Genomic DNA, 21,979 nt, shown 5'->3' with positions numbered 1-21,979 from the left:
GTAGGGGTTTCTTTGCAGCAATTCGACCATGAAGGCCTGATTCACGCAGTATCCTCTGAACAGTTGATATTGAGATGTCTGTTACTTGAACTCTGTGAGGCATTTATTTGGGCTGCAATCTGAGGTGCAGTTAATTGCCTATTTCTGAGGCTGGTAACTAATGAACTTATCCTCTGCAGCAGAGGTAACTCTGGGTCTTCCTTTCCTGTGGCGGTCCTCATGAGAGCCAGTTTCATCATAACGCTTGATGGTTTTTGCGACTGCACTTGAAGAAACTTTAAAAGTTCTTGAAATGTTCCAGATTGACTGATCTTCATGTCTTAAAGTAATTATGGACTGTCAGTTCTCTTTGCTTATTTGAGCTGTTCTTGCCATAATATGGACCTACCAAATAGGGCTATCTTCTGTATACCAACCCTACCTTGTCACAATACAACTGATTGTCTCAAACGCATTAAGAAGGAAATAAATTCCACAAATTAACTTTTAACAAGGCACACCTGTTAATTGAAATGCATTCCAGGTGACTACCTCATGAAGATGGTTGAGAGAATGCCAAGAGTGTGCAAAGCCGTCAAGGCAAAGGGTGGCTACTTTGAAGAATCTCAAATATATAATATATTTTAACACTTCTTTGGTTACTACATTCCATATGTGTTATTTCATAGCTTTGATGTCTTCACTATTATTCTACAATGTAGATAATAGTACAAATAAAGAAAAACCCTGGAATGAGTAGGTGTGTCCAAACTTTTGACTGGTACTGTAAGTCAACCTGTCCTGTACCAAGGGTGTGGTGTGGAGATTCATTTGGATTATTTTCCACAACTATCACCTGCAGCTGCACCACTTCATTGGCACACCCAATAATCTATTGGGATACGGTCCAAAGTGGTTGTCATTACTAAATGTTACTGTCCTGGCTGTCTATGGCCTTCCATCAGAAAAGCAGGACAGCTACCCAGGACTGTGTTGTGGACCACTTGTGTATAAAGATGGGTTTGATCTACTGTATGTTTAAAATGAGTGTGTTGTAAAACGCAATTTCTTGGTTGTGCTCCAGAAGTGCCATCAGCAGGTCCCCTGGTTTCTGCTCCATTGGAATTATCCAGCATCTCCTGTCTTGTGAGAGTTGTAACTTGAAGACAGAATTCAATACACATAACTCACAAAACAAACAAAGTCCATTCAATCATCTGTAGGAAATCAACTTTATTATGAAATCCAGAGAAAAGCTAAATCAACTGAACACTTTCACAATTGTAATAAACTCTTGCCAGTAAACTCACTTTCCTACCCAAAAAACAAACAGAAAAAAATGCAAGTGCCCCACACATTTAACCCTGCTGATTGTCTGATTCTTTGCAATATTATTTTTTGCATATACTGTTTAAAAATATCTAAAGAAACAATAATATTCGGGGATATTGGCTCTTCTTCCACAGTGGGAGCCCTTAGTTGACTTGCCACTTTCGACTGCTACTTAAGCCATACATTCTCAAGTCAACTAGGGTATCTAAACATTGACAGAATTGACAATTCAGACTAAAACAGATTAAATTAAACCTATATAATACCTCCATTAAAACATTTAAGAAAAAGCAAGTGGACAAATCCATTGAAAACTTTTTTTCACTTCAAGGAGAGCAAATAAACATGTGCAACAAGGGACCTAGGCCCCCTAAATCAAAGCTACAACCCATCTCCCAACATCCACAGAATAACACAAATCAAAGGTACAACCAACGAGAGGTTAATGGAACCGATACCTGGGCAGGGCACATATTCATAAAGCGTCTCAGAGTAGGAGTACTGATCTATGATCAGTTTTGCCTTTTTGATCCTAATGAATAAGATTACATGGAAAAGCCGGAACCTAGATCAGCACTCCTCCTCTGAGGCGATCGATAAATATGGCCCCAGACCTCTCAACGTTTGAATGTTTCTCCAATGTTTCATCTCCTTCACTGGAACCTAGCTAGTCCTGTGGCTTATAAAAGGAATTAGATTATCAACTTTCACCACATTTATTTCCAATACTGTATCTCCACAGGAAAAACTCAATGATTTGCCATAATGAGTACAGGCAGATTGTTAGAGATCTGAATACTGTACATTCTATTCCTCTTCAATCTGGAGCATCCTGACTACTGAGAAAGGGGCGAAAGAGAGGGTAGTGGTAGCTTTTCTTTTAAATAGAATGTGGTGGTAGGACTGTTAGTCTTGACATTCAGCTCCCCTGTCATTCAATCAAACCTTTAAACTGTTGGTAAGTATCTGTCAAAGAGTAATATCTGATAACTAATCTTGTACACTACTACAGTCATTGTGTTCTCAATGGAAGCTCAGTCACCTCCAATCTTAAAGGGTGTCAAGATGCAATTCGGAGATGAAACTAGCTTTCTCTTGAGCCACAGGAACAACAGGATGCCTTCCAGACAATCACACCAATACTTAGGGACTGCAAGCAGTAAATAGCCTAGGTCCTTGACTCACAATATAACCGTCTTGATTTGAATGTGAACTTGCTAACCGCTGATGCCTCAAAGTGCTTCTAAGTGGGCTTCAATGTGTTGAGAGACAGATTAAACATACAGTATTCACTGTAGCTAGACAGAGTTGATACACTACATGGCCAAAAGCATGTGGATTAATGGATTCGGCTATTTCAGCCACACCCGTTGCTGAGGGGTGTATAAAATCGAGCACACAGCCATGCTATCTCAATAGACATTGGCAGTAGAATGGCCCGTACTGAAGAGCTCCGTGACTTTCAACGTGGCACCATCATAGGATGCCACCTTTCCAACAAGTCAGTTTGTCAAATTTCTGCCCTGCTAGAGCTGCCCCGGTCAACTGTAAGTGCTGTTATTGTGAAGTGGAAACATTTAGGCGCAACAACGGCTCAGCCGCGAAGTGGTAGGCCACACAAGCTCACAGAAAGGGACCGCCGAGTGTTGAAGCGCGTAAAAATAATCTGTCCTCAGTTGCAACACTCACTACCGAGTTCCAAACTGCCTCTGGAAGCAACGTCAATCACGCTTCATCATCTGGCAGTCCGACAGACGAGTCTGGCAGATGCCAGGAGAACGCTACCTGCCCGAATGCATAGTGCCAACTGTAAAGTTTGGTGGAGGAGGAATAATGGTCTGAGGTTGTTTTTCATTATTTCGGGCTAGGCCCCTTAGTTCCAGTGAAGGGAAATCTTAACGATACAGCATACAATAACATTCTAGACGATTCTGTGCTTCCAACTTTGTGGCAACAGTTTGGGGAAGGACCTTTCCTGTTTCAGCCTGACAATGCCCCCGTGCACAAAGTGAGGTCCATACAAAAATGGTTTGTCAAGATCGGTGTGGAAGAACTTGACTGGCCTGCACAGAGCACTGACCTCAACCCCATTGAACACCTTTGGGATGAATTGGAACGCCGACTGCGAGCCAGGCCTAATCGCCCAACCTCACTAATGCTCTTGTGGCTGAATGGAAGCAAGTCCCCGCAGCAATGTTCCAACATCTAGTGGAAAGCCTTCCCAGAAGAGTGGAGGCTGTTATAGCAGCAAAGGGCAGACCAACTCCATTTAAATGCCCATGATTTTGGAATAAGATGTAACGAGCAGGTGTCCACATACTTTTGTAACGTATCTATGTTTGGCAGGGAGCAAACGTTCACTCTAATTCAGGTGGAAAAGCATTCCCCACAAACTTACTTTCCAATATAAATTAGTGACAAACTTTCACTCTAACTTCATTCAAAGCAATAAAAATGGCAGAAAAGCAGTTGTTCAAATGATAACCTAACAATTTATCAAAGAAGGCAACAGGCAGAAGGAAGGGTATGTACAAGCAGTAACGGGCAGAGCAGCCCTCTCTCTGGAGACAGTCTTCTCCCAGGATTCAGCTTGAGCAGTTCGATCCAGAAATGAATCAAGATTAGATTACCATATGCCAAAACATTTATCACAAAAGTGTCAAGAACTAAAGTGTCCAATGGCATGTAATGATGCAATCGTGTATGCAGGATTGTGCAGGAAAGTAAGACCTAAGGAAATGTGTCTGCATTATAAGCAATAGGCTTGTGATTTCAGTGGCATGGCTACAGCTGTTTCACGCAAGAAGAAAACAAATGAAAGAGGGAGAAGCAAAAAGACTGCCACCTCCTAACCCCAAATATACTTCAACTCGGAGTTAGTTTCTTCTTCTTTTACATGGTCCAGTCTCATCTCTGGCTTGGGACCTCTGTGTTGTCAGTCATTGAGTTGTGTGGTAGCCCTGACCAGTGTGAATCTTCCTGAGCTCGAGTGATCCTTCGACTCATGTACAGTAGGAGGAGGTCCGGGCTCTCTGACAGACAAGCAAGAGATAAAGACATGGCCGCGTGTTGAGTGTCCCCGTGTTGCTACGATGATGCATCACAACAATGGCCGCTCTCACCTCTGGAAGGGCTTGCGGACCTTCTTTTTCCTGCGGGGCGGAGGTTTGCCTCCGCTCTCGGCCCACGTCTCGCTGGGCTCCGGCCGGGGCCCTCCAGGAGGCATGAAGAAGCCAGTCTGAGGTGGAGGAGGGGAGAAAGGTCCACTAGGTCCCGGTCCAGCAGCAGAGGGGTGATGGGGGGGCGGTCCTGAAGGGAAGAAACCCCCGTTGGCAGCGATATCGGGGGGAGGTCCCCCCTGGAAGATGCGGTTGAAGAAGTCTTGCAGGTCAGCGGGGTTGGTCGGGCCTGGAGGAGGGTGCTCTGGGCCTGGAGGTGTCCTGGAGATCATGAGAGGAGAGTTACATAAAAAAAAACATTCAACAGGTGACTCCAGGAAAACCAAGAAAAAGGAGCACTCGGTGTCTTGAGTTTTATTCACGGGACATACAAACAACCTTCATCAGAGCCTTGGGTAGCCTTTCATTCTGTTACATTCATTCTATTTCCATTTAGCCCACCAGGGATGGGTAACTGGTGGCACGCGGGCCGAATGGCCTCGGATCAATCCCCCCCAAGAAAAGTAACTCAGTTGGGGTCTCATGTGGATACGCAGACCCGTGAGCAACTGCAGCCTCTCATGATGAGTTCAGATTTTTTGTGGCCCCCACCCCCATCAAAGTCGCCAATAGTTAACCCTGATACAAGTCACATTGGGATAGTTCTTTCTTTTGCCTTGGCCAAGAGGCAGCATCATTCACAAGCATCAGAGATGCTTGATAATCTGGAGCTCCAAAACGAATCTCTGTTCACAAATATGTAATCTATTCCCATGCAGGAGCACCTGCACTGACCAGAGAGTAATGGCATTTCAGAGAACAATCTAATTTAGGCCTCTGTGGTCATTTAAACGGTTGGTCACATAACACCTTGGTTGCATCCCAATAATCTTTCCTTTCTCCTGAAGTGTGCACTTGTTCCCTTCCCTTCATGGATTTGAAAGGATATGACTGGTATATGGAAACTCCCTCTAGCCCATGCATACACCAATCCAATGCTTTTACATTTGTATGGAGTAGTTAACGAGCTTACTTCAGGAGGAAGATGAGATTATTGGAACGAAACCCTCATTGCCCTGGGACCTACCTGTGGCGCTGCGTGGAGCTGCCGTTGTTCTTGGATCCGAAGGAGATGTGGTAGGGCACGCGGTGTGTGTCTGGAGAGATTCCTATCCTCTGGCAGCCGGCCCACTCTGAAAGGTGAGAGCAGAAAAGGTGACACAAATTAATCAATGTGACAATACTGAAGCAAGCGGCTAGGAGAAGAAATAGTCAGTCTGACTTTAGGTGCCTTAACATTATTTGGCAGCTTAGAATTCAATTTAGTTGTAGAGATCTTGAGCCTGTCAGTTGGCTTGTTAAGAGTGCTTTTAGTTTACCGATGAAACAGAACAACAACATCATTAAGTCAATAAGTGATTGGGAGTCCCGTAGGGCGGCGCACAATTGGCCCAGCGTCGTCCGGGTTTGGCCGGTGTAGGCCGTCATTGTAAATAAGAATTTGTTCTTAACTGACTTGCCTAGTTAAATAAAGGTTAAATAAATAATAAAATAAAAATACATAAAGTAGTATTGCATTAGCATACATGAGAGCCTAACTATCCATGTGGGTGTCATTACACGGCTTGTAAAAGCAATGGGCTTGTTCGACATCGACTGCATTGCAGTTTGCGATTGCAGACTGACTGATTTACAAATCACCTTGCAGCATAAATAACTACTAATTATTTATTTTTTTAGATCAGTCAGTCAGTCAAAATGTACCCACAATGCATAACAGTTTTGATGCTCTCGAAAACTGCCATAGTCAAGCCAGTACCTGTGATGTCGTAGACCTTGCCATCCATGCAGGCGAAGTATGTGATGCGTAGGCCCAGCATGCTGGACTCGGCCCACAGGTCTCCCTCCTCGGCGCTGTGGCGTCTATTACACTCTGCACAGAACCGCGCCTCCGCAGGCTCCCGGTCCATCTCAAACCTCCTGCACACACAGGGAGGAGTCAGCAACTTAAACTAAACCATGCAGAATGGGATGCTCTTTATGTCTGGCCTGTGCTTTTTGTATGTAACAAATTATTTTGTAGGCAGCAAAATGTATAAATACAATTTTAGTGATTTAGTCACCATATCATTAATGAATTAAGCTAAATACTGTAGGGGTGACAAGACTGCAGGGTAGGTAAATTATATTACTATTCCAATCCCTCCTTTCACAACAGTCTGCAGGGTGTTGGTTATAAATGTATGATATAGATATTTTTAATAGATATTCAGATATTATAGATATTAATTCAGTCAGTGACGTACCTGTGCTTGCCCTCACACTTGGTGCACATCATAGTGTTCATAGCTTCCTTCAGGTCGTCCTGCAGTTTGGTGAGGAACTCATTCATCGACTTGGAAAGTTCTGTCTGCGCCATGCGCTTCCTGAGGGAGGCGCAGGCAAACAAAAGTCAAAGCCATATCAGCTACACCAAACATCCCACCGGCCTTCAGTGCAGTCATTCGATCACGGTTTCTTCATTTGAGTAATCGTCCAGTTTGTGTGCCTTCTACTCATAACACGTATTCTCTCCATGTATCTGGGTTACTGAGGAACTAAACTAAACATTCCACAGGCCTTTAAATTGACTATACCATGCTAAGGACCACAGTTAAGGAATGCTTCTCCATCTGTAATCCTATTGTGAGAGGCCTGAGTTCTAACTTCAGAGGTATTTGTTAAAGGTGAAGTCATGTGATCATGGTTTCTTGCATTTGATATAAGTACTGGTCTAGTAGCTTGTGTGTCTTCTACTCACAGGTCGTATTCCCTCCGTGTCTCAGGGTTACTGACGATGTCCCAGGCAGCCCTCAGCACCTTAAAGGCCTCCCCAGCGCGCGGGTGCTTGTTCTTGTCTGGATGGACCTGAGAGAGGAAGGAAAAGAGAAAGATGGAACAGATGTAAAGGGCGGAGCAGATAACATAACGGAAGAGAGAGAAAAACTAAGGAAGAGACCCAACAGGTTGGCTACTTCTAGTCATTTTCTGATTACATTTTATATTGTGGATATAAAACAATAAAGATGCATGCAGCCATGCACAGCCAAGTGCAAACCTGCATTGGCTTGTGTTTGTCTATAATTGCTACACTCTCCAGTTGATGAGTTCCACACATTTTTTATCATACACCTGTATTCAAAAGATATAATGCCCATCTCATTGCACCCGTAAACTCACCTGGACAGCCAGCTGTCTGTAGGCCCTTTTTAGCTCCGCTTCAGTGGCGTGGGCCTCCACCCCCAGCACTGTAAAAGGGTCCAGCTCCTCCTCAGGGACTTGAGCCAGCGCTAGCAGTCTCTCCAGCTCCTTCCCAGGCTGGTATCTGCCTGCTCCACCGGGAGACTCTGGGGTGAAGGGGGGCACCTGGGTGGCTCTCCTCCTGAACCAGCCACTGACCCTCTCCACCAGCGACGCCACCCTCCTCCATACCCTGGAGTCCTGCATGGCCGTCCACCACCGCTGGGCCCTCTCCCCGCCCAGCCGGACCAGCATGAACCGGGCCCACTGGAACCCCAGCAGCACCACGGCACAGAGGAAGCTGAAGCAGTTCAGGGAGGCCTTCCGGACCCATTTCACCAACCGGACGCTCTTATCCACCAGGACCGCCCAGGCGCACCTTACCCTCTCCAGCACGCGTTGGGCGTCCGCCTTCATCCCCGGCACGTCCGTGACCTTGTTGAGCAGCTGTGAGCCCAGGTCGTAGAGGGCCACCCCTCCGGCCTCCACGGCCACCCCGCATCGGTGGGTCACGGTGACGATGATCTCCACCACCATGTGGATGCAGGAGATGCACCAGGGGCTGAGCGACTCCGACAGCAGCTCCCTGAAGGCCAAGGCCAGCTGGGTGCCCGTCCGCCGCCGGCCCCGGCCCTGTTGATGGTGGTGGTTGCGCCTCCGGGCCTGCTTGTGCCTACCACCGCCCGACGACAAGGAACCTTTAGGGAGGTAGGTGGACGAGGATGATGATGTAGCCTGGGTGTTATGCTCCGAGACTGCCCCCCCTCCTCCTCCGCTGTTCCGGGACCGGCCTCTCCTCCCTCCGGCCCCTGAGCTCCTCCAGCCTGACTCCCCGTTTATGCGTGGCTCCTTCCCTCCGCTCTCCTCTTCATCTCCACCCTCCGTCTCCTCATTTTCTTCTCTCTCCACATGCTCCACCCCCTCCTGTCTCAGAGAGACCTCATCGTCCTCATTGGCATCTGCGATCCCACAATCCTCTGCTTCTACATCTTCAGAGTCCTCCTGGATGACTGGGGATGGGATATCCTGAGGGGTAACTTTGATATAGTCCGTCATGTCCTTATTGGGAACTGGTTGTTGAGTTTCCTCCTCATCTCCTCTGACTTCCCACTGGTTGGGCATGGCGGTTGAAGATGGGAGGGGAGGAACACCTGAGGGCAGCTCTTCAGGACTCTCCTCAGGACTCTCCTCAGTTGCCTCTACAGTCCATGTCTCTCCCTCCATCTCCACCTCCCTCTCAGCCACCTCTTTCTCCATCTTCCTCCCTGTCTCTTGATTAAAGTTCCAAAAAAGTATCCAATCTCATGGCAGGCGGGGGCCTTGATCCATTCTCACTCACCTTCTCCGACACCACACCTCAGCAGGGCTGAAGAGTCAGATAAGGACAGCTGAATAATACTGGAATGGCAGGCGTCATTGTCCTAGGTACCCTACCCAATGCAGACACTTAGCAGACATTATGACATTGAATGAAGGATCAATCGTTACAATCCTTGGACCCGACTAGCCTCATCTTGTATCTGGTTCTTGTCTGTGGAGAGACAGCAAGTTTAAACATTAGCCTACCTGTAACACTTTCACTTTCCCTCGCACCAGAACAAGGGGTCTAATCTAAAGCTAACCGAAAAGTGAAATCAAACGGGATGTGGAGTTTCTGCATTTATCATTGTTGTTGTCAAAGTAATAACATGTTATTTGCAATAATGTCCTATTTGATGACCACAATAGCCACTCAACGAGCTGCTCCGCAGCGCCGACATTTTGAAAAGATAAACCAAACTCTTTAGCTAGTTATCTGGTTGTCAGCAGTTGCACTAGCTAGCTAGAAATGTAATTCAAAAGAAATGACTGGGACAGAATATCATAGGATAGTTGGGGCAATGTTCGGTTATAGCTAATAAGTTAATGTCGTCGCCGTCGCGAGCATTCAGACCAACTGTCTCGAGACGAATATCTAGCTGTCTCGTAGCTAAAACGCTAACTAGCTTACAACATTCGTTTGTTCGTATTTAGCTAGATATCTAGCTAATGCAATTTTAACAATATTAACGGCGGATTATTGATAATATTATTTTAGCTATTTGACTGCTAACACTGACTGGAATAACATTGGGAAAAATGACAACCAACACAACTCACTTTTCTCTTCCGTAGAAAAGGAAGGCAAAATTAGATGACACAATGTAGCCTTCCTTTCGATGGCTAGCTCGAGCGCTGTAACGTTAGCGTTGCTCCTATGGAATGACCAAATGTGGCAAACTGATCAATTCTTCTCGTTGAAAGAAATTTTTATTTAATTGTGAATGCAAACTATTCTTAACCTGTATTACTAGTGTGTTCTTTCTCCTAATTCAAATATTATTTATTTTCCCTTATTTTGTTCTTGGCTAACGCTGTCCTTGTTGTTTGTCTTACTATTTTTCACTTCCGAGGGAAACAAACCACAACCTCGTTTCCGGTGGATTAACCCTATCCTTGCCAGAACAAATTTGCGCTCGCTCACAAACGTTCCCAATGAACTTTTACTACTGAGTGTAAAGAGAAGAGGATGAATGTAACGTTAATCACCAGGTTTCTCTTTATATCAAAACAATTATATGGGTCTACAATTGTATTATCTTCAAGAAGCCTAGGCCTAATAACGAAATAATCATTAAAATAATTATAAAAGGCAAACTATTGTCTAGCTTACTCCCTATTTAAACAAAACAAGTTATTGTTGATTCAACAATGTAAACATGGATATCATGCAGTCATTTTTTCCTACTCTCAAACACCATCCTCTCTCTCATGTCTGCCTTCTCCACCCACACACACACTCCCCGGATGCATTGCATTCTCTAGCCTATTTCTGCCCATTCCGGATGCTGTGTGTTCCTCAAGGAGTGTGTGTGTTTGTGTATGCAAGTAGTCGGTGTGGGCGGCTGTGAGATCAACCAGGGCTCTCCACTGCAGAGGGTGGAGTAAAGAGGGGCTCAAAACCGGTAGGGGGCACAGCACACTCTCCAGGGAACTTGTTTCAATCAAGACAGGCAGGGGATTTTCTTTGACCACGACCTCCTTCCTTGCTCCTTCCCTACGTTGCCTCTTCCACCCATCCATGTGTTTATATGGACAGAAATAAGCAGAAGCGCTGAGCTGTCTGATCAGGCCCAGTGTCTAGTTAGTTAGGCTGGAGATGGATAGGTCAAATTCCTGTAGCCTACCAGGAATTTGACCTATAGTCAATCTGATATTGTAAGAGGGCAATCATTATTATAAGAAAATCAGAATTATCTGGTCCAATTAGGCCTACTATTATTAGAATTTTAGGAAAGTGTACAGTGCATCCGGAAAGTATTCAGACGCCTTGACTTTTTCCACATTTTGTTACGTTACAGCCTTATTCTAAAATGGATGAGAAAAAAAATCCTCATCAATCTACACCCCATAATGACAAAGCAAAAACAGGTTTTTAGAAATTTCTACAACTGTATTAAAAATAAAAAACGGAAATATCACATTTACATGAGTATTCAGACCCTTTACTCAGTACTTTGTTGAAGCACCCTTGTCAGCGATTACAGCCTTGAGTCTTCTTGCGTATGATGCTACATGCTTGGCACACCTGTATTTGGGGCGTTTCTCCCAATCTTCTCTGCAGATCCTCTCAAACTCTGTCAAGTTGTATGGGGAGCGTTGCTGCACAGCTATTTTCAGGTCTCTCCAGAGATGTTCGATCAGGTTTAAGTCTGGGCTCTGGCTGGGCCACTCAAGGACATTCAGAGACTTGTCCCGAAGCCACTCCTGCGTTGTCTTGGCTGTGTGCTTAGGGTAGTTGTCCTGTTGGAAGGTGAACTTTCGCCCCAGTCTGAGGTCTTGAGCGCTCTGGAGCAAGTTTTCATCAAGGATCTTTCTGTACTTTGCTCCGTTCATCTTTCCCTCGATCCTGATTAGTCTCCCAGTCCCTGCCGCTGAAAAACATCCCCACAGTATGATGCTGCCACCACCATGCTTCACCGTAAGGATGGTGCCAGGTTTCCTCCAGACGTGACTTTTGGCATTCAAGCCAAAGAGTTCAATCTTGGTTTCAACAGACCAGAGAATCTTGTTTCTCATGGTCTGAGAGTCCTTTAGGTGCCTTTTGGCAAACTCCAAGTGGGCTGTCATGTGCCTTTTACTGAGGAGTGGCTTCCGTCTGGCCACTCTACCATAAAGGCCTGATTGGTGGAGTGCTGCAGAGATGGTTGTCCTTCTGGAAGGTTTTCCCATCTCCACAGAGGAACTCTAGAGCTCTGTCAGAGTGACCATTGGGTTCTTGGTCACCTCCCTGACCAAGGCCCTTCTCCCCCGATGGCTCAGTTTGGCCGGACGGCCAGCTCTAGGAAGAGATGGAGGCCACTGTGTTCCTGGGGACCTTCAATGCTGCAGAATTTTTTTGGTACCCTTCCCCAGATCTGCACCTCGATACAATCCTTGGTTTTTGCTCTGGCATGCACTGTCAACTGTGGGACCTTATATAGAGAGGTGTGTCTTTCCAAATCATGTCCAATCAATTGAATTTACCACAGGTGGACTCCAATCAAGTTGTAGAAACATCTCAAGGATGATCAATGGAAACAGGATGCACCTGAGCTCAATTTCGAGTCTCGTAGCAAAGGGTCTGAATACTTATGTAAATATGGTATTTATGTTTTTAATTTTTTATAAATGATAAAAAATGTCTAAAAACCTGTTTTCGCTTTGTCATTATGGAGTATTGTGTGTAGATTGATGAGGGAAAAAATTATGTAATCCATTTTAGAATAAGTATGTAACGTAACAAAATGTGGAAAAAGGGAAGAGGTCTGAATACTTTCCGAAAGCACTGTGGCCTAATAGAAAATTGCAGCCTAGTAGAAATAGTGACGCCTATAGTTTATAGTTTTCATTTCAATCTCTATACTTTCATTTCACACACACATCTTTTGATATATATATATTTTTTTAAAGATTGCTTATTTGGTTGAGAGGGCGCAGATAGAACGTGTGTCAGCATGCTTCAACGCCTACATGGTGACCCAAAGGAGGGTCACAGACACAATGGTGCTTTGTGCAAAATCACACAGCTGTGGTGAACATATAGGCCTACTCAACATAAACCATTTAACCAATTCGTCCCAAGTTAAAACAATCATGGCCAGACATGTTGGAGCCTAAATGCCATTCATTTACCCAAAATGAACTTCGGATTGTGTTCAAATAATTTAAGATAGCCTATTTATCACAACAAACCTGCAACGCTGTAGGACTACTGTACATCAAATTCACAGTGACGCCTGTTGCATCATTGGGGAATCCCCTATCTCATGCGTCATGCAGAGAATCTACCCAACCGATCGGAAACTGTCCTTCACCATTTGCCACCCACTTGATGATTCTGCCGCACCAGGCTATTACTGTATGTCCATTTTGTTTACACGACTGCGCTGTAGATCAATACGATTTATCTGTGAAACAGCACCCAATATAAATAACTGATCTAGTGCAATAAAGGGAGATGAATTAAATTGAAAGTTGTGCTATTATCAGCTTAGGCTATCATACAGCGCACCTCACACATTTATGTGACTGACCAGAATGGTAGCCTATGTGGTCCTCAATTTGTATTGAATAGGCATAGACAGGTGCATCTTATTGCGAAGTGGTCAGATAAAATCAGAAAATTAAAGGGTTAATAAGCAAACCTCAGTCTTTCAAGCCCCCGCCTCCCACATCTCCAATTTGAAAGCCGCCTTTCTACCGGGAGAGGAAAGCTCTTTTTCGGTCAGATGGCGTGCTGCAGGCCGCCCCCAGGTTTCTCGCACCCACACAACCAGCAAAAAGGCAGCCAGCAACCAATAAGGTTCGTCGGGGGAGGATATCTGCCAACGAATCCAGACGAGTTACGATATGCTCAGGGATTTAGCTGATGACAACAACACTCAGAAGTGAGAAAGAAAACGATTTTACAGGGAAATAAAGCGATTATATAAATCAAGGTATTTACAATAGGCTGTGTACAATAGCTCTGTGGATCACCGTTTCTTTAAAAAAATATATTGTCTCACCCCTTTCTTTGATGACAATTTAACGGGATTGGATGGGACTTTCGATAAGGTTAAAAGTGAGGTAACCATTAGGCTATTGCTCATTTACCTTTATCATTAGATAATCTAGCCTATTACGAGGCGGCACATATTGCGCGAAAACTGGATTCTGTTGCTGGAGACACAACTCGGTCACTCAGTGAGCGCGGGTCCCCTCTGCCAATCCAGCCGTCGGACGACGTGGACGAGGTGAGAGATGAAGTTGGAGTCGTTTACATTTTTAATGTTGAAATATGACATTTTACATGCGTGTCTAGTTCCATAGATATATGTATTGTCTGGTATTGGGCTTGGACGGATGTGCGCGTAATATTATTGTCATTGTTTTTTCAATGATTGTTTTCGTAACCATCGCTTTGTGCGTTATATGAACTATCAAATTCGGGCCTCAGTAGACAAACTATTTTTAATTTTCATAACTTGAATAAAAGATAAACAATTGTGCATTTCTAAACTGTAGGCCTACATTTTCCCAATAATACCATGCGTAATTGGAGAACACATCCTGCATATTTGAGGTATAGAGGGTTGGGCACCCACATGTGAAATGTTACCAAAGATTATCACTAATAATAATATACTATCAGGAAAAGTAGGCTATTGGATTAGAAGTCTCTAATTTTGTAATTTTGGTTAAAAAAATAAATAATTGTATCAATTTTGTGTCTTCTTATACAAGACATCTGATGGATATGGACTTTATGTGTTCTTATATGAGACATCTGTTCCCAGATATAGCATCACAACAGTAGTTACCACTACACCACAAAAAGATTGGTAGACAATTGCCAACATTCCAAAGAAAACATAGCCCCAAATAACAATACATATAGATTATTCCATATAGCAAACAAATGAATAAAGCATTCTGTACACACAACACAATACATCCTAACAATTTTCTCCTTACATTGATTGATGAGACATTTATTAAACTTAAGAGTCTTGAGTAACTCTCCTCCGGTCTGTTCCTTCTTGCCCACCTCCAGTCTTGCGCCATGTCTCTGCCACGCACGCTGGGCGAGCTGCAGCTGTACCGGGTGCTGCAGAGGGCCAACCTGCTGGCCTACTACGACACCTTCATCCAGCAGGGTGGCGACGACGTGCAGCAGCTCTGTGAGGCTGCAGAGGACGAGTTCTTGGAGATCATGGCGCTGGTCGGCATGGCGACCAAGCCACTGCACGTGCGCCGTCTGCAGAAGGCCCTCCGCGACTGGGCGGCCAACCCGGCCCTCTTCAACCAGCCCCTGGCCAATGTGCCCCTGGGGGGCATCCCACTGTTCAAGGTGGATGGGACGGGTGCCAGCGGGACTGCTGCCGGAGGACTCAGGAAGTCCCTGAGCAATGGGCAGCCGGGGTCGCCGTGTGACAGGGAGGACAGGGCATGCCTCACCCCTATGCACAGCGGGAGCCCCAGAAGCCCCTGCTCCCAGGCCTCACCGCAGCCCCAGGACACCCACTACAGGGACAAGCTGTCTCCAATGGACCCCCACTGGCTCAGCCCTGAGCTGGACGGGAACAGCGCCTCAGCCTCAGGGGTGGACGAGGAGCAGCCCAGCCCACCTCTGCTCCCCCCGCGTCCCCCAGGTCCCTCCACGCCCCCGGCCTCCTCCTCCTCCCTCTCCCCGGCAGCCCTCTCGGCCTGGCCCGGGGGCCAGCTGGATGGGGAGACGGCGCAGGCAGTGGGGGAGAGTGTGGACAGGCTCCTGAGGACCCTGCCCAGGTCGGACCCCAGAGAGGTGAAGACACTGCTGAGGATGAACAAGAAGATGGCCAAGACGGTGGGCCACATCTTCAAGATGGCACCCCAGGACGTGGCCAAGGAGGAGGAGATCCGCAAGTACAGCCTCATCTACGGCCGCTTCGACTCCAAGAGGAGGGAGGGCAAGCAGCTCACACATCACGAGGTGAGGGCATCAGTGTTTCCACTACAAGAGGTCTCTGTTTACCGGTATATGTGTGAGGCTTGAGCCTTGTCTTATTTTTATAATTCTGTTCATATCATTCTAACATTCCCTTTCCCCTTTCACCTTATTTGATTCAGCTGATCATCAACGAAGCGGCCGCCCAGTTCTGTATGCGTGACAACGCTCTGCTTCTGCGAAGAGTAGAGCTCTTCTCATTGGCTAGACAGGTGGCGAGAGAATGCGCCTACACCTCCACACTGAAGCATACCAGGTAGGGGCACGAGCCTCCGCAGTTTAGGGTGTTCCCTACCCCTGTCTGATGACCTTCTCACCCTCTCACCTTCTGTCTCTTCCTCTATAACTAGGCTGTATCCCCTATGTGCCCTGGTCAAACGTAGTGCACTACATAGGGAATAGGGTACCATTTGGGATGCAGACAAGGAAACCCAAATAGAGAGTGTTACGATATGATAAATTAAAATATGTCATGTTCTCCTTTGCTTTGAGAATATATCATTCCTTTTCTCAACCAGATATGATCGTAGAGTACTATGTGGTTGCAGGCAGCATTGGGGCGAAGAGAGGTGGGCGTATAGAACAGAGGGAAAGCTGGGAACTCCCACAGCACACATAGCTAAGCCTAGCCAAGGTCATGCTATTAGTCAGACAGCACTGCAGTCAGTGCATCAGCTCCAAAACAAAGTCATACTTTGTGACCAACAAAATGAAAGCACATTCAAACACTCAAGCATCTCATATAATCAATAACAACAAATTAAATATCTTTCAAACTCAATGAATAATGTATGTGCTTACTGTTAGCCACAAATAGCCTCAAGGTTTGGTTACTCAACATCAGTTTTTATATTGTAATTGGATATAGTGAGCTACTACTTGCTAATGAACAAACAGACAGCAGGACCAACTGAATCCTGGAGTTTGCACAAGAGGTTTGCTCTTCTGTTACTGCCTTTTTACTTTCTTATACTTTCCTTCTCTTATTACAGAACAAGTGCAGATGACTGCAGCTTACCATCCCAAAAGAGAGTAAAAAATGAGGTGAGTGGGCTAAAGTCTCTGAACCCCTAACAGGAAAGAGTAAAACTATACCAAACTCTATCTCACTCTTGTTTAAATGTGTTATTGTGGGTGTACAAAATCTGTTTTGTCAGTGTAATATTGGTAATGTATTGGATACGGCATTGGTTGACAATGAGCTGTAATTAGAATAAATTGCAATATTTCATATGCTGTCATTTATACCATGGCTACTTTTCAATTAGTCCTATACTATATATACATTTATACCATAGGTACTTTTCAATTAGTCCTATACTATATATCCATTTATACCATAGGTACTTTTCAGTAGTAATTGCATTGTAATTCACACAATATGAAGTTTTGGTGTGTGTTTCGGGTGATAGTGTGGAAGTGTGTGTTTGAGATGTTTTGTGTATTTAATGGTTGTGTGTGTGTTTCAGGTGATAGTGTCAGAGAGTGTGTCCTCCCTCCATGGTGTTGAGGGGTCAGAGGGCATGTCCCAGAGGGCTGATGAGGACAGCCTATCAGGAGAGAGTCTGGACAGCTTAACACAAGGTATGTATGGTGTCCAGATCAAAATATTATTTCTTAATAACAATAGCATGTATATCGGCTTAAGTCAAGTAAGTCTTGCATGTATGTACAGTAATTGTTGAACACATTTAGCACTGATCTTGTACAGTAAGTGTCACTTAATCACATTCCATTCCCAGACATTCTTTATGTGTTTCTGTAAATGTCACAGAGCCCCACTGACTGTAAAGCACCATTGATAATCAAGGCCAAATAGTTCATGTTTTCTGTAGTGTCAGGCTATGTCCCAAATGGCACCCTATTCCCTATATAGTGCACTACTTTTGACCGTAGCCCAATAGACGGGTTGGCTGACATCGTCACAAAAAATGTGCGCGCATCGATGAGGCAGAAGGCCGAGTGGTGTTATGATTCTGAACGGTCAGATAACTAGTAACAATGACAAGAAGCTGCCATGTGGGGAATCGCAAGTGGCTCGTTTCAGCTCTTTGTATCTTGTTATTGATACCATGTCTTGTTTTGAGGTGTTTTGACTCATGTCTATGCTAATATGGCTAAAATTCGCTAACTAGCTAACCAACAACTGTAACGATGTATTTGAGAGACAACAAGTGCTCATTGTGCAAATGTATTTATGTTTTCAATAAACATTTGGAGACAAAAATTAATTTACACGTTGTCAACAATCTATGCCAATCCCATCTTTTTTGCCCCATAGTTGCGCACGTGTCGGTTTTGTTGCTAATCAACCAAACCGTCTATGGGGAATAGGGTGCCATTTGGGACGCAGCCTCAGCAGCCTCAGCCTTGTCAAGAAGCAGCTATATGTGATTGGTTCAAAATGGCATTCACACCTAACCCTGTCTGTCTTAATAGACGTAGGCTCACAGTGCAACCAATCTCCATCCCCCCGCCCCCCCACCGACACCTCCATACCTGCCAACTGGAGTCGCCATCTCATGCAACAAACGCTCATGGATGAGGGGCTGCGATTGGCTAGGATGGTGTCACATGACCGCGCTGGCAAGGTCAGCCTTAGGTCAGAGGGGACACATACCACAGGTGACTTTCTGAATAATGGCTTACAAACATTATCATGCAAGAGTTATCATACTAACACTCTTAAAGTGATAGTCTGACTTTTTCAGGCCTAAAACGTTTTTGTGATGTTGAGATGAGTCTGTCCCACAACATTTGTTGTGTAGATTCGGCAACATGTCTCAATCTCAAATGAATAGGAAAGATAGGCAACGTCTAATTTCATCGTTTTTAAACAGTGTCTATCTTTCCCATTAATTTGAGATTGAGACATACAGCCGAATCTCACTAGAGCTACGCAACAGATGGTGTGGGACATTGACTGGCACATTGACTCATCCTGATATTAAACCACTTTTGAGGCCTGAAAACATTTTACGAACTTACATTTTGAAGTGAACTATCACTTTAACATACTGTCCCTGTAGCCAGTATCGTTTACATTGATAACAAGTAGAAACTGAGGTAGGGTTAAAAGGCTGGAGAAAGAGTTTTGCTACTGTCATTTAAAGATGTTTCAAGGATCTTCGGTTTGAACCCAAGTAGTCAGAATCTCTATTGTGATTCCTCCCACTAGCCAGGGCTGAGTCTTTTCAGCTACTAACCATACTGAAAGTTGACATGGATGTCAGTACAGTCAAATTGCCATGAGGTCTAGTAGCCTGTGACACTTCAAATGATTGTACTTAACCCTTTCCTCTGTCACATCTTATCACGCATCATTAAAATGTTAAAGGTACAGCCATTCAGATGTTAATAAAACTACTGTGCCGTAGCACTAGGCTGTCACAGTTGGCAGGGTGGAGAAGATACAGGGAGATAGAGAGAGTGGGAGAAAGAAAGAGAGAATGATGGTGGGAGGGGCAGAGGAAGTGCTGTGGGGGCGGTAGAAACAGACCCCCCCCACTCCCTCGCTCCGCCACCGGCTGACGTCACAGTGTGTTAGGCGTGTGGGCTGAAGGGCGGGATGGATGGAGAGAGGGGGCGAAGGAGTGGGTGTAATTGGAGGGGCGTTGCATTGACTCACCGAGCGACAGAGAACAAAAATAAAAACCTGTGGGCAGGGAAATGGCACAGGCTTTTTTTCTCCCTCTCCCTCTCCCTCTACTTCTTAAGTAGAGGGGGGGAAACAACCATTTCATCTCTCTATGATGTCGGTCTCCCTCTCACTTCCCCTCCGTCGTCCTTTGTTCTATCACTCACTTTGGTTTCCTTCTCCTTTTCTGTTTCACTCTCTCCACGCAACACGACCTGTCTCCTCTGACTGTACTTTAACTGCACCTACTCCAGCTACAGTGTTATCCTATTAGCCTGTAAGTGGGCTCTCATTCTGTCAGACAAAACCCTTGACATTTAATATTCCATTTCAAATATTAAAGCGTGCTACCATAGTTGAATGGTGTTGTTGTATATCCAGTCTTATTACTTTGAGTAAGTGAAGTACTCGTAAAAGTTATGACCCTAACCAATCTGGTGTACAGTTGACCATAGCAAGCACTCAAAGGTTCAGGGAGAGTAATAATGTATTGTCATCATATTGTCTGTCAGGCATATAGGCTAACAGCCCTCATCTTTCCTCTTCCAGACTTTGAGGCCAAAGCGGAGAGGAGGAGCTCAGTAGCAGTGTGCAGGAGCAGCAGCCCTGGCAGCACCAAAGATGACTCGGACCAAGGGGGAAAGTAGTGAAACTCATCATCCTGAGAACCCATCAACAACCCTGCCTCTCATCACCCTCAATTCTGGAGGGCCAAACTCAGTAGGCTTTCCATCTGTACTTAAACCACTAACAGTACTGGGGGAATAAGGGGGAGGGGAGGTGGAATAAATAATTCCAATCTAAATCAGGTGTGCATCCTAAATGGCACCCTACATAATGCACTACTTTTGATCAGAACCCTGGTCAAAAGCTGTGCATGATATAGGGAATATGGTGCTATTTGGGACGGAACCCATGATTGGCTGAATCGGGTGGTTCAGGCAGAGGCAACACATCCTAAACCTGCAAATACTATGGCACTCCAGTACTGAAATTGAGAGACAAGCGCTCTACAACTTTACCTCTGTATATAGTATGCCCAAACCCTCCAAACAGCCCTCCGAGGGCATTAGCCACGTCTCCACAGGACTACTGTAACACTTACACAACTGTGGGAGGTTTGTCACACAATGATGCGACAATGTCTAAATCTGTCCCCTATGTACATAATCCCAATCCCCATAATCCCCCCCTCCCCCACCCCGCCCATTGGACAATGGATGCAAAATGTTGATATCATGACTAACTTTTGGTGCTATTTTTGTTGATACAAAGTTGTAACTGAGAAAGGACTTGTGATGAGGATAAGTATCTGCAATGACACTGCCGTTAAAGCTTGGTTTGCAAAGTGTCACTCATTTGAGTGTTGACCGTTTGATAGTTAGATGATAAACGTAAATATATGTGTACAGAGAAGATAATCAGAGAAGATAATCAAGTTCAGAGGCCTTTTTCTCCCAATACTGCAGCACTGCACCCACTGAGACTATGTTAATTTAGAGGGGTGGGTTTGGATGTTAATATGTTAATATTATTGAGCCCTTAGATTAGATTTGTTGGTGAATTCAACATTATTTGATTTAACTTAATAAGGCTTAAGTAAGCAACAATAATTTACAAGCAACAATCATTTGCATAACTCTTACCTGAGGCAATTACTTAGGTAACAATGACAAGAATGATCATCTCCCAATGTTATATTTTTTTATACAGTATGTGTGTCATATTAAACACTAAATTCTTTGACAATGGAGTTTGGAGAATAAACTAAAAAAATTAAATTAAAATAAACATAATCAGATGTTACTGGGTATGAATGTTGAAAAGAAAGGTGTTTGGATGATTAAGAAATCAGGGTGAATCCAGGACATTACATTTTCTGCATCCCAAAAGGCCCTCTATTTCCTATATAATGCACTACTTTTGACCAGGGCCCATATGGCTCTGGTCAAAGGTGGTGCTCTATAGAGGAAATAGGGTGCAATTTGGGACGCACACATTATTTCCATGAGGTACCTAAACTGTAAACTCCTGCCTCACAAGCATTAAACAACCTCCTCAGTTTGTTATGTTGAACAGAAGATTATTTATTTTGTTAAATCTCAATAAATATTATTTTATTGTTTTAAAAATCTTGTTGTGGCCCCATCTGTTGCACTCCTTTTGAGGAAATCCATTTTGACGGAGCATAAGAGTCAAATGTATGATAAGGCTGAAGAAGCCTACGTCATTCGAATGGTGCCAGTAATTAGGGAACTAATAGAAAAGCACTAAGTCCAAACAGTCATATTCCCACTCTCCCCCTAATATCACCACCACCATCATCATCATCACCACCCCCACTCCATCAAGTTGTTTGTTCCTTCCAGTTCTGTGCTAATCCTGTACAGATGATGCTTACATGACTCACCTGTATTTGTGACGTCACCCTCTTCACTCTATGTGAGTCTGTGCATCCCCCACTACCACCATGATGAGAGAGCAGACTAAATATAGCGAGATATAGCTGCCAACCTGGTGGCTCGTCAAGGAGTTCTGCTGTGTGCTTTTGCATGGCTGCTCTGA

General features: G+C 44.8%; 2 protein-coding genes across 3 annotated transcripts; one reads left to right on the top strand and one right to left on the bottom strand.

Annotated features, from left to right (window-relative positions):
- Nucleotides 1-3,565: 3,565 nt before the first annotated feature.
- LOC121577793 (dnaJ homolog subfamily C member 14-like) lies at nucleotides 3,566-10,173 on the bottom strand. The gene is made up of 7 exons (XM_041891690.2): nucleotides 9,888-10,173; nucleotides 7,689-9,279; nucleotides 7,270-7,376; nucleotides 6,776-6,895; nucleotides 6,289-6,449; nucleotides 5,557-5,662; nucleotides 3,566-4,751 (listed from the first exon to the last, which is right to left on the bottom strand). Exons 2-7 carry the CDS (start codon nucleotides 9,003-9,005, stop codon nucleotides 4,430-4,432), a joined length of 2,133 nt encoding a protein of 710 aa, XP_041747624.1. The 5' UTR covers nucleotides 9,006-9,279; nucleotides 9,888-10,173; the 3' UTR covers nucleotides 3,566-4,429.
- Nucleotides 10,174-13,459: 3,286 nt separating this feature from the next.
- On the top strand, nucleotides 13,460-21,546 carry nab2 (NGFI-A binding protein 2 (EGR1 binding protein 2)). 2 transcript variants are annotated; one of them, XM_041891691.2, is made up of 7 exons: nucleotides 13,460-14,044; nucleotides 14,845-15,762; nucleotides 15,900-16,033; nucleotides 16,770-16,821; nucleotides 17,247-17,361; nucleotides 18,217-18,402; nucleotides 19,964-21,546. In XM_041891691.2, exons 2-7 carry the CDS (start codon nucleotides 14,854-14,856, stop codon nucleotides 20,059-20,061), a joined length of 1,494 nt encoding a protein of 497 aa, XP_041747625.1. In that variant the 5' UTR covers nucleotides 13,460-14,044; nucleotides 14,845-14,853; the 3' UTR covers nucleotides 20,062-21,546. The 2 variants fall into 2 exon arrangements, with proteins under 2 accessions (XP_041747625.1, XP_041747626.1); XM_041891692.2 differs by lacking the exon at nucleotides 18,217-18,402.
- The last annotated feature ends 433 nt before the right edge of the window (nucleotides 21,547-21,979 follow it).

Source organism: Coregonus clupeaformis, unplaced genomic scaffold, assembly GCF_020615455.1.
Source record: "Coregonus clupeaformis isolate EN_2021a unplaced genomic scaffold, ASM2061545v1 scaf0043, whole genome shotgun sequence".
NCBI lineage: Eukaryota > Metazoa > Chordata > Actinopteri > Salmoniformes > Salmonidae > Coregonus > Coregonus clupeaformis.
Note: the sequence above shows the minus strand (reverse complement) of the source record. Positions and strands in the feature narration are given on the sequence as shown.